The sequence below is a fragment of the Vombatus ursinus genome, unplaced genomic scaffold (genome assembly GCF_900497805.2).
Source record: "Vombatus ursinus unplaced genomic scaffold, bare-nosed wombat genome assembly UNPS02014841.1, whole genome shotgun sequence".
In the NCBI taxonomy this organism is placed as follows: domain Eukaryota; kingdom Metazoa; phylum Chordata; class Mammalia; order Diprotodontia; family Vombatidae; genus Vombatus; species Vombatus ursinus.
The window spans coordinates 28,033,309-28,050,164 of record NW_020954619.1 but is presented as its reverse complement, the minus strand read 5'-3'; the positions used below and the strand labels follow the sequence as shown (position 1 = coordinate 28,050,164).

Below are 16,856 nucleotides of genomic sequence, written 5' to 3'. Positions count from 1 at the left end.
ACACACACACACACACACACACACACACACACACACACACACACACATACTCTCCATATCTATTGCTTCAATACCTTCTCCCAGGAAGTCTGAGGCAATGGTGGTTCCTTGAACACAGTTTGAGAAAAAATCTTTCAATTCATAAATATTCTGATGCTGAATTATTTAGTAGGCCACAGAGGACTATAGCTGTTCATTAGCCATGAAACTAATTTCAAGCTCTAGTCGTGAACAAAAAAGTAATACAAACCTTTCAATTATGACCGTTACCTGATAATATTGTACCAAAAATAGCTTGCAGACTAGACAGAGTCATTAAAGGTCACTGGATAATTTTATCAGTTGTCCAAAATCTTCCTTTGCATTTAGGATTTCTTTTATGCCCTGTTACAGCATAAATCAATACTCCTCATGTGAGTGTGTGTTTGTAAGGAGGACATTGAATTCATATTATATGTTAAAAGGGGGAAAATATCACAATAGCTACATTTCCAGTTTTGTAACATAGTAACACAATGATGTGGTTGTTGATAGTAATAATAGATTATACAGAGCTCCTCTTCGCTAAAACTGCTTTATATAATTAAATCTTAGGATGAATGAAGAGAAATAGAAATTCTGGTACACAAAAAGTGATTACATGGCACTCTGTACTGTTCAGACTGAAAATGCAAAAACATGTTCAGTTATAGATGTCATATTTAAGGAATGATATAGACAAGCTAGACAATTAGATAGTGGAGTGGATAGAGTGCTGGGCCTACAGTAGGAAGGCTCATCTTCCTAAGTTCAAATCCAGCTCAGACACTTAGCTGTGTGACCCTGGGCAAGTCACTTAACCCTGTTTACCTCGGTTTCCTCATTAGTAAAATGTGCTGGAGAAGGAAATAGCAAACTACTCCAATATCTCTATTGAGAAAACCCCAAATGGGGTCAAGAAGAGTTGGACACAACTGAAAAATGACTGAATAACCACATAAACAAGCTGGAGTATGTCCTGAGGACCATAAAAAAAGAGAAGAACCTCAAACCATGATATATGAAGACTGGTTGAAGTAACTTGGGATATTTTGAGTCTGAAGAAGACAAGACTTGAGGAAAACATGATCACTATCTTTGAGTATTTGAAGGATTATCATATAGAAGAGATATTAGATGTTCATTTTAGCCACAGAGAGCCAAAATGGATGAAAGTTGAAGACAGATGACTCCATGTAAGGAGACAAGTGTCATGAGAGCTATTCAAAAGTAAAAAGTGATTCCTCAGGAAAGAGTAGGTTCTGCTTCATTTGAAGTCTTCAGCACAAGTCTGGGTGACATAAGAAGTGGCCCCAAATCATCTGTTACCATGTATATTAGGTCCTTCCACATTCCTCCAGTCATTAGTGCTCTCTCTCTCCCTTGTAATTGCTTTATCTAACCTCATAGAGACTTTATATTTCCTCACTTCTATACATGTTATATTGTCCAATAATAAGCTTCTTGAGAGCAGTTTTCTGTCTTTATATCCTCAGTGCTGATAATAGAGACTTGCATATTCCAAAGCACTCCAAAGTGATTTCATTGATGTGGATGTTTTTCTAATGACACCAATTACAATCCATATGTGCCTGCCTCTTCTACCCAACTTTTGTTTTTTTTTTTCTTAAGTTATCTAAGGAGGGCACTCCAAACACTAGAAGCCTTTATTGCTTCTTCTCAACATTGTGTGTGTAGTACAAGCCTCAATTTATAATCTAAGAAGTTTCTCTGTTAGGCTTCTGTCTGATGAGGCCGATTGAACAAGGTCCTAAGTTCATAGTAATTGGAAGTATAGTTATGAAAAATATGAAGGGTGCTGCATTTGGAAAGCAAATACTCTCCAACACTGGGCTGGTGGGTTAGTATTAGAGCCCTGTAGTAGGAAAGGCCACTTTTTTCTGTGAAGCTCTCAGAGCTGCCCCATGCCTTCATCATGCCCCAAATGAAAGGGACACAAGGGAATTCAAATTGTCCACCACAAATATTTATGAAAGGATTAGATCAGTCAGATGTACTCTTGAACACAATAAAAGGGCATGATTAGCAGCAGGCCCTCATTTTCTTTTATCTGTCTTCCTCTCGGGGTGCCAGCTGGCTGAGTGATCATCTACAATAAATATACATGTACATATACCTACACACAGAGTTTATTACTTTTGACTCATCTCTAACTTCTCATGATCTTCTTTAGAATCTTTGGTTTGAGGAAGAGAATTGCAGATATCACTACTGCCCCACATGTCAGAGGAAGATCTCTTCTTCCCTTCTGCCTCTCTCCTCTTCCTCTCTGAAGATACTCTAAAAACTCCTACTGAAGGTGGGGAACTCAGCCGTCCAGTCCTAGTCTTGGGTTAGTTTTATCTCCTCATAGAACAGCAATAAATAAAACTCAGAGTCTTTGTGGCTAGCCCAAGACATGCCCAAAGACTGTTACATGAGAATACTAGTAGAGCACGTAGTTTTCCATCATTCTTATAACATGACAAGTTCATTTTTTCAGCTGTACATTTATGATGGCATGCTGTACTCAAGTTCTTCTTTTTGTTACCTTGTTTATTATTTGTTATTCTCTTCATCCCCTCTTGACTCTTTGGACTTCTTTCTCCACCACTCCCCAGCAGTCTTCTCATCCTAAAAGATGCCTTTCCCACCATGTTGTAGCAGTCACTTCACTCCGAAAGCCTCCTTTGTCATCATGCTCCAGCAGCCTTCTCATGCTAGAAGATCCCTACGGCCCTCTGTAGTCCCTTCCTCTGTTTAGTCACCTTTTGCCCCAGAACTTTTGTAAAACCAGAGCGTTCCCAGGCCATCCATGTTCACACCTTCATTCCTGTATGGGACCTTCTCTTGACTTTCCAGACTTCTTTCTCCACTATGTAACTTCTCACCCCTTTCAGCTTTATTTTATGTGCTGTCTTTCCCTGTAAGCCTTCAGCAGGGGTCTGTCTTTCTTTTCACTACTATTTATATCCCCAGTGTTTAGTGAAAAGTTTGGTACATAGTAAACACTTAATAAATGCTTGCCTTGACTTGTTATGTTTTTCATCTCGCTCATACTCACAACATGCCTTTCTATTCTCTTTCAAGTAATACCCATTTTTAATTCTTCAGATAATATAAAGTTCCATGACTTACATATGCCATTTCATCGTTTATTGCCAGTGGCTATCATAATACCTGGAATCTGTTCTTTAATAATAATAACAATAATAATAATAATAATAAATTAGCATTTATATAGTGCTTTAAGGTTTTCAAAACCTTTTGTAAACATTATCTCATATTATCCTATAAACAAACCTGGGAAATAGATACCTTTATTATCCCCATTAACAGTATGGAAGGGGAAGTAAGTAAGCATTTATATACTACTTACTATGTGACAGGCATCATGTTAAGCCATTTATACGTATCTTAGCTGATCCTATCAACAATGCTCTGAGGTAGGTGCTATTATTATCACTATTTTACAGTTGAGAAAATTGAGGCAAAGGTTAAGTGGCTTGTCCAGGGTCACACATCTAGTAAGGATTTAAGGCTGGATGTGAACTCAAATCTTCCTAATTCCAGGACCAGGACTCTATTGTGCCACCTAGTTGCCTTTTAATGATTGATTAAAAATGCTTATTGAATTTATATCCTAGAGGCCATTCCTTTACCGGGAAAGCAGGACCTAGATAGTCTCTGAGATCTATTCTAGCTTATAGACACTGTGATATTTGTCATTATAATCACATAAGTTTTAAATGACAATGAATACAGGATTTTTTACCCCAAAGCCCTAAACGTTCTTAATAGTATTGAAAATGATGACTTTTTTCAAAGTTAAGTGAAAAAAATTATATTCTCCAGATAGTAATAATTAAATATAGGTAAAAATAAGAAGCTTTATTTATACATACTGTCTGTTGAGTAGAGTTGTAAAATCTACTCTAGCCAGTCCATAATGTTCAGAATTCATTCGTTGGGATCATATTAGAAGGGAAACCTTAAAATCAGGTCCTTTTAATATTCTTTTAACCAAAACTCTTTGAATAAGGTCCAAAAGAATAGTATACTGAACTCACTATATATTGAATAAAGTTCAAAGTTCTCAAGGGCTTTTCTTACATTACAAATCATTGTAGGGTAACTTGAAAGCAAAAACAAACATATCAATATGCTACAAAATTCATGAATTGCAAATTCAGAGTAGTCTCACTTTAAGTAAGAAGTTGACTGTTTTGGATCTGACTTTCCTCTAAGTACAATGTATATCATGCATATCTATTCATCATCGTGTCATACCATTAAATTCAGGACATTAATACCAATGACCTTCCCTTGTTTCAATATGTAACCAGCATGAATCAAATCTTCAATGATCCAAAACTAGTCTAAGTAAATAATTAAAATGAAAATAAATGAGCCTCAAACTTTGGCCTTAGGGACATTATATTACTAGAGAGAGTGTGCAAACCTCACTACATTTATTTATTATAGTCTTCATTTTAGCAAACTTAGGGGTAGAATGAGCTAATGCATTTACCATTTACATTTGTGTGGGGCATTTACTACTTATCAAAGCTGAAATTCTTTCTCTCTAAAGAGAGAATGTATTTATCTACTGACTTCCTTTCAGTTCAAGGAATGTGGAATTATCTCATGTTAGCCATATCACCCAAAAGGCTTGGCTTCTAGAATAATATATTTTAAAAAGTAATGGGTGATTGAATCATCAACATAATGTAAGGATACTTTTCTTACTGTTTTTATTCCCTCTAATTTAGTAACTCAGAATCTTTAGAATGTTAGAACTTTAAGGGATCTTAGAGATCATCTAGTTTAACTCCCTTAATTCCTTTCATTATATTTTTCTCTCAGTAAAGCAAATTAAAAAAAAAAAAGGTAATGGACATATCAAGCTTTTAAATTCCAAGGAATTTTCATATTGTGATATCTGCTCACCCTAAAGTTGTTTAGGCTTTGAAGGAATGAGCCTTTTGGAGGAGAGAGGAAAAATGCCATTTATTGGTTTTCAAATGCTAAAATCAAGCTTTTTTATTACTACTGACTGAAGTAATTATTTCTAAGTGTAACTGGCACTAAACAGAACAGAGAGAACGGGGAGGAGAGAGAAGTACTTTCAAAATTTAAACAATTTTTCATCACTAAATAATCAATTTTCACAACTTTCTGTATTCAAATTATTTACTTAATTATTTCAGTGACTAAAAAACTTGTAGTACATGTGCAAGAAAGTTTTCTGATTATTAAATATCTCTTGGCCTTCAGTCAAAATTTGTTTTTAAACTTGAATTTTTATAAAGAGATGAAAATGACAAAAAAAATTAATATCAAATATCATATTACATATTACTTACCACTCCCTCTTAATAATACCAGTAATGTCCTTGAATTCCTGCACTTAAGATATTTACTTTTCATTAAATTGAGCTGAACCACACCATAAGTCTCCACCCTGGGATTTTACCTTCTAAAGGAACCGAGCCTGAGTGGAATTTCAGCTACTAATGTCCTTATCCTATTCATTGAGATTTATGGCAAGTTGAACTATGAAGTGTGAATTAACTGGAACGAGCAAGCATTGCCAGATTGCCAAGGGTGACTGGGGTCTCTTGACCAGACCCTACTTCCTCATTTGACCCTCCTCCCCTTTTCCTGCTAAAAGTATAAGAGTTTTTCTGTAAGTTTCCCTATTGGACATCTATGTATTCAGATGTGGGTGACCCCAGGGCCACTGGCTTGGGACCCTGTTTTCTCTATTATAGGTGCTTTTTTCCTTTCCTCTACTTATGAGTTTGATTTGTTTCAGGACTTGACAAAAAAAACATACATATCAGGTCAATTTATAACCTATAAAATTCAGTAGAAATCTATAGAAAAAAATCTTTATTATCTTCAATTGAAGTAACAAATTCCAATATGGGTAAATGGTATATGATGTATTTTACTTTTGGCTGTAAGATATGGACACTAGAGTCCCTGTGATTTCATCAGCATAGAAAATTCTCAGCTCCTCCAACTGATGTAGATCAGCCACTTATCTATAATTTATATTCTTAGTGATGCTGAGAAGGTAACAGGATCCACAGAGTGGGATCCATCATTACCTATCTAGTTTGTGTTAGACATAAGCTGTGATTTCAAGTATCCCTGACTTCTGAGGTCTACACCTAGTCTACCCATAAATTATAAGGCTTTTTTTACTTAAAGAATTAAGCCTAGATCAGTGAGAAACTTTATGTCTAGCAATACTGTTTCTAATAATAAACTAACTTCAATGAATGAATACCCATTAATGAAATCAGTAATTAACAACTATGCTGCAATGAAGATAATAGACATTATTATTAAGTGACAAATTAAAATAATTAATTTAATTTCAGTTCAATTATACTTTCACTTACAAATATATTCCTAGCATTCTAGCTACCATCAATATATCAAAGAATGTACCTTTAGAACAAGGATTAGCAGAACTTGAAAAGTCTCTTTACTGAGACAAAATATAAGGTCTGTTGAACTCTTAGGTAATAGGTGGGTCATTTAAGAGTCTTGACAATGTGAGTCAACCACATCTTTCAGAAATATCTACATTGGATCATTAAAAAAAAAAAAAAAACCAGAAAAATTTATCTCAGGACTGAACTGGTCAAAGTCTCCTAAAGAAAATGTTCCATATTACTGAACCATCATTTTGAATGGGTGAATACATTATCCTTACTTCCTTTAAAGATGATCTTAGGACAAATGGGGTAGTTTATTTTCTATTCTTAGCTGGAGTACAAGTAGTTGTTCTTTTTCTAGACCGAAAAAGATTCATTTTCTATAGACTTTGCTCCAGTTAGATGACAGTCCAAAAAATGATCAACATTCTATTTTCTTGGAGTCATTAAAATTTCTTGATATATGTGATATGGTGAAATGTACAGTATGGCACAGTGAAAAGAACTCTGAAATTAGAATCAAGAGGTTTATATTTACATCCTGGCTCTGACACTACTAGATGGGTGACCAAACTAAGTTGTTTTTCATCTCTGACTTCAGTTTCAGAATGAAGAATTCAGTCCTCATAATCCCTGAGGTTACATATTCCTTCCAGCTCTGACTTTGTATGATTCTTTGTGTAATAATGAACTCAATGTTCCCTGCCTCCTGCCCCTTACCAAACTGGCTCCCTCTCCTGATTTTCCTATTTCTACAAATGTTGGCTTCATTCTGCGAATCACTGATGCCTAAAACCTTAAGGTCATACAAAGTTTAGTACCAATCTGCCTTTCCAAACTTTTCTTGCACAAATGTTTTTCACACATCCTGTATTATAGTCAAACTAGACTATTTGGTGTTCCCTAAATATAGTCCCTTATTTCTGCAACCACATCTTTGCTCATGCCATTCCGCCATTTTTTTTTGCACAAATCTGCCTAACCCTGACCACGTTTAAAGACTCAGAACAAATGCAACATTTAATGTGAAACCTTCCTCAATCTTCCTTCACAGAAGTTATCTTCTTTTCTTCTACAAACCCATAACACTTTGTTCATGTTTCTTGGAAAGTGCTGATTTATGCAGATTGTAGTGATTATGGTTTCAATTTATAAGACTTACTATGCAATTAGCAGGAGCCTAGCAGATTCAATCAATCAGTAAGCACTAATTAAGCACTTATGTTCCAGGCATTGTGCTTAGTGTTGGGAATACAGGCTGTTCCTGTCCTCAAAGAGCACACATTCTTACAGGAGAGGCAACACTTAAATATCTATGTACAGGAAGATATACATAGGGTACACAAAAGCTCTAATAGTTGGAACAAAGCAGGGAAGGCCTCCTACAGAAGGCCAGATTTGAGCTGCATTTTGAAGGAAGCCATAAGGCAGAAATGAGGAGGGCAAGCATTCTAGGCATGGGGGTCAAACTGTACAAAGACACAGAGAAGGGAGATGGAGCATTTTATGTGAGGAATATCAAGTAATCCAGTGTAGCAGAATCATTGAGTATTTGGAGGCAAGCAAAGTGTCAGAAAGTGAGAAGGGTCCAGGTTGTAAATGATTTTAAATGTATATTTGATCATGTTAGTAATAGGGGCTCATTTGAGCTTATGGAGTTGTGGTATGGTATGTTCTGACCTGAGCTTTAGGTAAATCATTTTGGCAGCTGAGTAGAGGATGAGTTGGAGTGAAGAGAAACTTAAGGCAAGAAGTACAACCAAAAGGCTACTGAAATAATCCAGGCATGAGGTGATGAAGGGTTTTGCCAGTGTGAATAGAGAGAAGGGAAATATATAGAGTAGATATGAAAGTGGAAACAATGACTCAACAACAGTTTGGATATACAGGGTGAATGGGTGTGAAGAGTAAAGGATGACACCAAGGTTTTGAGCTTGGATAGTGGTGTACTTAACGGTAATAGGAAAACTGGGAAGAAGAGAAAGATAATGAGTTCTGCTTTATACTTCCCAAGGCAGCTCCCCAATCCACTTTTAAAGTCCCCCAAATCTACTCTTACAACTTTCTTTTTCTTAGACAGGAATTAGCCCCATCTATTATGTTACTGGGAAGACTGAGGACATGTATAAGACTTTTCTGATCCCCCTTAATGTTACTGTCTTCTCTGTTTGATTATTATTAATTTATCCTGTACATATATTATTTGTACAGAATTGTTTGCATGTTGTCTCCCCTTTAGAACACAAGCTCCTTAAGGGTAGACACTGTATTTTACCTGTCTTTATATCCTCAATTACTTTAGTATAGTGCCTGGCACATAGTAGGCTCTTAATAAATGCTTGTTGATTTTACTTGACTTGATCTATGGGGAGGTCTGTCATCAGCACCTGCCACTCCCTGTCCGCAAACACATAGTTCAAAACATTTCTGTACCTTTACCTATCCTCTTCTTTTCACTTTTAGGGAATGAGATCACCTTTTATCTTAGCACTGCAAACTCCTAAGTTTTTGCTGTCAATCACATTCCTCCCCACCTCCTCCAAGAAGCTTGCTTTATCAATCTTTCCTTTCTCTCATCTTGAAGATTTCCCCCATTACTGGCTTTCCCCCTACTATTGACAAACATGTTCAACTCTTTTCTATCCAAAAAACAAAAACAAAAACAAATTTCCAGTGACCTAATGATGATAACAGCCAGATAATAATATGTATTATTTATATAACATTTAAAGATTTGTGAAGAGCTTTATATTTGTTATGTCTTTTGAACCTCACAATACCTCCTATGAGGCAAGTGCAATTATTATCCCCACTTTACATTTGAGGAAACCTGAGCTGAAAAGATGTTAAGTGGTTACCCAGAGTCATACAACTAGTAAGTACCATCCCCTCAATTCTCATAGTATATTTCCCCTTCCTTTTACTGCCAAATTTCTTTTTTAAAGTCTATACATATTTTCCCCACTTTCTCACCACCTAATCATTCTTCAATGCTTTGAAATTTGACTTCTAACCCCCCTCCTCAGTCTACTGAAACTGCTATCTCCAATGACCTCTAACTCGTCACGTGCATGCTTCTCAATATTCAAGTTGTTTGTACCACTGATCAACCCTTTTTCTTGGGTAGTCTCTGTTCCTTTAGTTTACATTACATTATTCTCTCCTGGTTTTTCTCCTACATGACTTCTGTCCATAGTATCTTTTTGATAATTCATCATTTTAGGTCTTCTCTTTGCATACCCTCTCCCTGCAAGATCCCATCTTCTCCTATGACTTTAACTATAAGTGTAGTTCTCAAATCTTTATCTCCAGCTTCAATTTATCTTATTCACTCTATTACCTGATGTTCAATTGACTGCTTAACATCATTGCATGGATATCCTGCTGGCACCTTCAATTCTCCATGTTCAAAACTACATTCAATCTCTGTACATATTTCTGATTTCTGTTGATATCACCATTATCCTCCCAGTTGCTCTGATCAATAACTTTGGAGTCATTTTTCCATTATTTCCCTTCCCTCACCCCAAACATTGAATCACTTATTTACTTAATACTACTGATTTCACATTTGCAATATCACTACCCCTACTTATATCAATCCTTATCTCTCCATAGTACCACCACCTTTATTTTTTTAGGCCTGACATACCGTTGTAGCCTCCTAATTGGTCTCTCTGTGTCCATGTTTATCAATCTCTAATCTATCTTTCAAAATGCTGACAAAATAATTTTCCTACTCCAGAAACTTAACAATGTCACTTACCTAGTCAAAAAAAATCATTGGCTCCCTACTGCCTAAGAAATAAAATAAAAATTCCTTAATTCCTATTCCCTCTAGGATCAAATACAAATTCTTCTGCTTGGCATGCAAATATCTTCACAACTTGACCCCTTCCTACTTGTCCAAGTCTTTTTTATTTATTCTTATTCTTACATTTTTTTTCCCTCTACACTCCATTATTTTTGCCTACTGGCCTACTCACTGTTAGATGAGGATGACACACCATCCTTCCTTTCCATGTCTTTGTATCAATTGTCTTCCTTGTCTGGAATATACTCCTTCCTCATCTGTCTCTGTAAACTCTGGTTTCCTTCAAGATTCAGCTTAAGTGTTATCATCCATATAAATATTTCTTGATTACCCAGTTGCTCCCCATACTAGCTTATACTCATTTTTATATATTCTGTATTCCTTCATATATGATCATATTATCTTCCTCATTAGAATGTAAATTCTTTGACAGCAAACACTGCATTCCTCTTTTTTGTTTGTTTTATCTCTACCTCTTAGAATATATTATCTCTGGTATATAATAAGCATTCAATAAATGCTTTTTGCTTGATAGATTGATTAATATTCCACAGTATGTTTCAAAATCTACCAATTTCAGACTTATTTCATATAATTCTCTTTCCAGCCAAATAATAAATGATGTACAACATAATATAATATAACAAACATAAGCACTCATTATGTACAAGGCACTGCAATACAGGGGTATTATGTGCAGAGACAGTTGGTTTAATTCTAATGCTGACCAGACCTAAGACTCTAAGGTCTTGTTGTGTACCATAGAACTTCCAGACATTAGAATGTAAACTTCCCATGAATAATTTTACTAATTGAACCTACAAAGATGGACTAGAAATATTTGAACACTTACGTTTACAAGTGGGCGGCTTTCCTCTGTTACTCCACAATCCATCTTCTTGACAAGTTGCTGTTCCTTGTTGACTAGATTCTAGCCTGAAGCCTTCATTACATTCATAATTCACTTTACTGTCCAAAGTGAACTCATTACCCATAAAAGATCCATTTCCAGGAGATTCTGGAATGCCACAGGAAACAGCTGAAAATAAGAAAAAAAATCTGGCTCACTCATATGCTATCAAAATATATTTATATTTCATGATTCTTTCTACTTCAAAAGCTTGTGAGGAAAGGACTTTGAGAAATTTAAAGAAATGTATATTATTATTATTCCTAATATTTTCTCTGGATAATTTACAAGAAAGCTATTCACATTCTCAAACAACTACACAGTAAGCTGAGACTTCTAGTGACTTCCTATAGATTAAAATGAATAGTTTAAATATTGTTTTTCCCTTAATTCACATTTTGGTCACTGCTTTTTAACATATGGCCTAGTCATCTTAGTGATCACTTTTTCCAAACCCTTCATTCTACAAGTGGAAAAATGAGGCCCAGAGAGATTGAATGACTTTTCCAAAACTCTGTTGACAGTAAAGGTAAAGCTAGGATCCTTGTCTGTTATTATTCCCACTATTCCATACTGTCTTCATTAATTTATCTTGCTGTTTAGTTTCCAGTATAGTTTTGTAACAGGCACTACGTGATTTTTCGAAAAGAAAGATATAGTTCCTGAAATCAAAGAAATTAAAATGTAATCTAGTGGAAAATTTGATCTCTTTAGGTAAAATTATGAGTAATTGTCATTAGAGATGCCACTGTTGCCTATATAGTCTGAGATTAAAGATAGAAAAAAAGGTTCCATTTACACAAAAATATTTATAATAGCATTTTTATAGTAACAAAATTCAAAGCAAAATATATATTCATCTATTGAGAAATAGCAAAATAAACTGTGATATATGAATATAATAGAACACTATTCTGCCTAAGAAATTATAAATGCCAGTACACAAATACAGAGAAACTTAAACAGAATGGAGTAAATAGAATGAGAAAAACAAAGACTACTACAAAGAAAAATTAAAAGAAAAGAAAGAAAGAAATGCAATTGCATTATTATAATGACTATACTGAGGAAGAGATGTGAAAATACACATCCCTCTCTTAAGAGGTAGGAAACTATGATGTGGGGTTATGCATATATTTTGCATATCAGACTTGGTTAATGTGTTGATTGGTTTTGCTGAACTAAATTATATCTATCTATCTATCTGTCTATCTATCTATCTATCTATATACACGTGTGTGTATACATATATATGCATGTTGTTGTTCTTTTGGTTTAAATGATGGCTGTCTTGGTAGCCAGATGGAAATAACTAGAAAGGAAGGAGATATAAAAATATAATATATGAATAAACTCAGAGTTTTTTCATTTTGGGGGCTGGGGAAGGGTTTGGACCTATGATTTCATTAATGAGGGGAATTATCAATATGGACACTGTCTCTGCAAATGTATATGAACATTACACTCACACCAAGACATATATATGTGTGTGTGTGTGCATATATATATATATATAGTAGGTATATTATAGCTATATGAAAATTCTTATTTTTTTCATAAAAAGGAAAACAATAGTTCCTGAAATCAAGAAGACAAATTTAAATATAATGGAAAGTTAAACTTACAAAGATTACACACACACACGTGTGTGTGTGTGTGTGTGTGTGTGTGCATGTGTGTGTGTATTTATATGCATTGATGGAGGGAGTTTTCATAGTAAGAATTCCCTGCAGTGATGAAAACACAGGTCCTGATAAATACACATACATACTCCCCTACATACCCACATATAAGGATATCTGATATTTGTAATCAGAGGGGTATCTTTTGTAATAATTTTTTTTAAAAAAAGAGGGAGGGAGTAGTTCAGCAAAACTAACCAACACATCAATCTTTTCTGATGCCATATGCAATGTTACATTTTTATAGTACTCCACCACTTCAAAGAGGGAAGAGTTATAGACTGTTAATCTCTCCTTTCCCAGTGCTTAGCACAGTGCCTGGCATATAATAAGCCCTTAATAAATACCTGTTGACTTCTTGATGTGATTTCTTTGTGGCTACTCTTGTTCCTTAAAATTATACAACATTCCCTTTTTTCCCCCTCCTTTTCATTTACATAGTTACAGTCATTAGTCATTATATATATATTTTTGTCCTGGCTCCACTCAGTTTACTTGCATCAATTAACATGTCTTCCTATACTTTCCTGTATTCTTCATATTCATCACTGGTCAGAATTTAAATGGACCTGAGAGGTAGATGTGTACATGTATGTGTGTTTATCTGTATATGGATGTACACACATATATACATACACATACATATATTTGTGTTGTAAAATGTATATGTACATGAGTATATAAGCACATATACAACTTGTATATAAAATTATGTATATATAATATGCATATGCATAATATATTATACATATCATATAATATGTATACATATTATATACATACTATAAATACATACACACACATACACATGTATATCCTAACTTGTTCCTAACAACAATACAGCTCACTTTATAGACAGTTGGTTGTTTGTTTTTTTTAATTAGAATGTTTTTATTAAACCCAAGCTTAGGTTAAAACATAACTTTCTCTACTCCTTCTCTGAAGCACATATTTGTCTCCACGCGTATTTCTTGTCACTGTGTGTTCACAGGAGCTTATATGAAGTCATGCAGGAGTGCCAAAAAGCTGAGAATGTGGACTAAAGGGGGATAGGCATGATGGCCAACATAGCATCCGTGAACTTCAAAGACCTTATTCAAACAAAGGCTGAAGAACTCAAATTGTTTTCATGCCTATTATTGGGAAAAGACATGAAAGGAAATAACTACACCTCTAAGTGGATTGTGGTCTACATTGACAGGAGGCCTGTTTGTGCAGTGAGAGAAGATTTGGGTCCCAAAGTCACTTCAAGGTCTGATTGATATGGCAAAGTAGGGCATAGTTTCTGAGATAGGAAAGCTGTAAAAACAAAAAAAAAATGTATTGAAGACTTTTTTAAAAAATGAACTTATTGGGACTGCACTGAACTGACAGTGGGCCTAGAGATTCTGATCACATGATCAAACAGCCATGGTAGCCTAAGGTCACAATATATTCATCTAACTAAGTGATGAGGGTGGGCACAGCCTGAGGAGGTGAGGTTGCCATCATGACCAGTTTAGAGCCCATGTGTCCTGCTGACTTCCACCTTCCAAGAATTTGCCTATCCAGGCTCCACTCCATCCATGAGTAAGAGGAGAGAAATAAAAACATGCCTCTTTTACCTACAATGATACTACCCCAAAAATCTCAGCAATGCAATCTAATCACAGAGCCTTTCTAATTGTCTTTCAAATGTTTCCTTGTCCTCCTGGTCCAAAAGCTACTTTCTATCATACTGAAGGAAATGCTAAGCATTTATTTCTAAGAATAGTTTAAAAACATCTACAGCATGTTCCCTGTTGGAAAAGGTTGGCATCTCAGAAGATTCTTCTTCCTAAATTCTCACAGCATGGGTCCATTTGGATAAAAGAAACAAGGAATTCTTTGAAATCATCCAAGGTGGCAGCTGTTTTTTGCTTTCTGATGACAGAGATGCTCTACCATAATTCATCCAGTTTGGTGTTAATGTGTAGAGTGTGTATGGCCTCCAGAGCTTGTAGGGGTCTGCCTAGGGAACTGAGGTCAGTGTCCCTCAGTTAATGTGAGTCTCAGGCAAGAGTTAAACCCAGGTCTTCCTGGCTCTTTGCTTCTGTCCACTGTGCCATAATGACAAATTAATGTTGTTGTCCAATCAATGTCATACAAGGAAGGGCTAAGTTAAGTTCTGGTTCCTGATGATTTTGAGTTCCCTCATCTTCTGAATAACATTCCTCTTCTTGCACAACCATGTACCACCCAAGAATTTAGCTTTTGTACAGGAAAACAGTGGATGGTGGTATCAATAAACATTTCCACATATTGTAATATCTGAGGAAGTTCAATCTCCGCTATTCCTCTTAAAATCTTTGCCACATAGAGTTAATTTTTTTTCTGAGGAAACCATGTTAATAACTTTACTTCAGTTCATTCTAAACTATTTCCAATAATCATTACCTTGGAAAGGGAACTGACTGACCAGTTTCTCCATAACAAATTGCTATGCAAAATTGTTTCACAATAGATCACATAAAAATTGGTGGGTTCACCACAAGTACTCTGTTTTCTGTCCTTGTTCTCAATGAAAACAGTCAGAATGAAGGCATTAATAGCTGAAACTTCAAGTTCATATTAAATGGAGGATTAAATACACAGCAGCAACTTCTGGGAATCTCTAACTTTTCCAGAAAAAGAAATAAAAATGCTAGTGGATTGTGGGCTATTATTCATGAAGCAAACTTCCCATTTCCATAACAAACACACTTAAAATGACTCATCCTCTTCAATGGGTCTTCTCTCAAGTTGGAGTTGAGTGCCTCAACTGTTTGCTGTGGTGATTCCAGATGGAGGTGTTCAAGGACTTATAAAACGGGCTCTGTAGTTCCCTGTAATTGTTCCAGAGATTTAGTAAAACATTTCTGGATGATTCTCTGTCAAATACCAGAACTGGGATTAGCAAGGCCAATAGATGGGAGGCTCTGGGTTTGAATCCTGCCTCTGCAGCTGGTTCCCAGTGTGCCTTCAGATGAATCCATGCCCTGATCCATAGGGCCTCAGTTTCCTCCTCTGTAAGCTGTCTCCACCACTTTGAGGAGATGTTGCCTTCTCCTTCTCCTCAGGTAATTGGGGGCCAAAGCCAGGAGATGCCAAACCCCAGAAAAAGGTGCATGCAGAGGGTCCTTCTACTCACCAGCTGCTGTCTGTGATGACATCCCAAAGAGCACTTTAAGATTTTACAAACAACTTACTTTCCAAAAGCCATGTAAACTAGGTAATGAAGACATTATTATCCACAATGGACACAAGAAAGACCTGGAACACAGGGAAGTGCAATGATTTTCCCTTTGTACTCCTGGGTCAGTGCTCTTCCCATGATACCACATGGTCTCTTGTTTAAGAGCGTATGCAGTAGATGTAAAAATAAATATATACACCCATTAGCAAAATTGGATGTTTAAAATATTCACCTTTAACTTTTCTGACTTTTTTTTAAAAGTGATTGGTGAGCATATGCAAATTCTTCATCTTGATGCTAGTTATAATGCATTCAATGTAGTCAGTTTCTTCTTGGATAAGACTGCTTTGAGCTTGCACTGTTCCAATATTTTCTGTTTTTCCTCATCACTTTCCTTCAGATAATCATTTGTTCATGCTCACAAACCTTAATTTCTCTTCCACTCAATGAAGCAAGTCTAACATCCAGCTCCCATTTAATTCTCTTAGGTGGTGAGCACGATACCAAGTGACACTTCTCTGACAGGTTAATTGGAAAAGATGAAATTCTAGAAATATATACAAAGTCTTTCCCAATAAGGTTTTAATGATGTCTTTAATGCTGTTCTTTAAAATTGAATCCCACTTTTCCAAGGGACTCAATACTGAAAGTAAAGACATATTTATCTTTTGTCAAAAGAGATTCTTGGTAGAAAGAAAAGAAAGAATATCAATGGCCTGCTTATCCACCAGGAACACTTAATAGGTGTTACAACTTTTTTTTTTTATATTAGATAAATAATTTTCTT

The 16,856-nt window shown here is 35.5% G+C and overlaps 1 protein-coding gene across 1 annotated transcript in view; it reads right to left on the bottom strand.

Moving 5' to 3' along the window:
- Positions 1 to 16,856, bottom strand: part of CSMD1 (CUB and Sushi multiple domains 1) — a 2,488,924-nt gene that overhangs the window by 165,271 nt on the left and 2,306,797 nt on the right. The window contains exon 50 of the mRNA XM_027840340.1: positions 11,138 to 11,323. Coding sequence (XP_027696141.1) covers positions 11,138 to 11,323 — 186 coding nt within the window. The remainder of the gene's footprint in view (positions 1 to 11,137; positions 11,324 to 16,856) is intronic.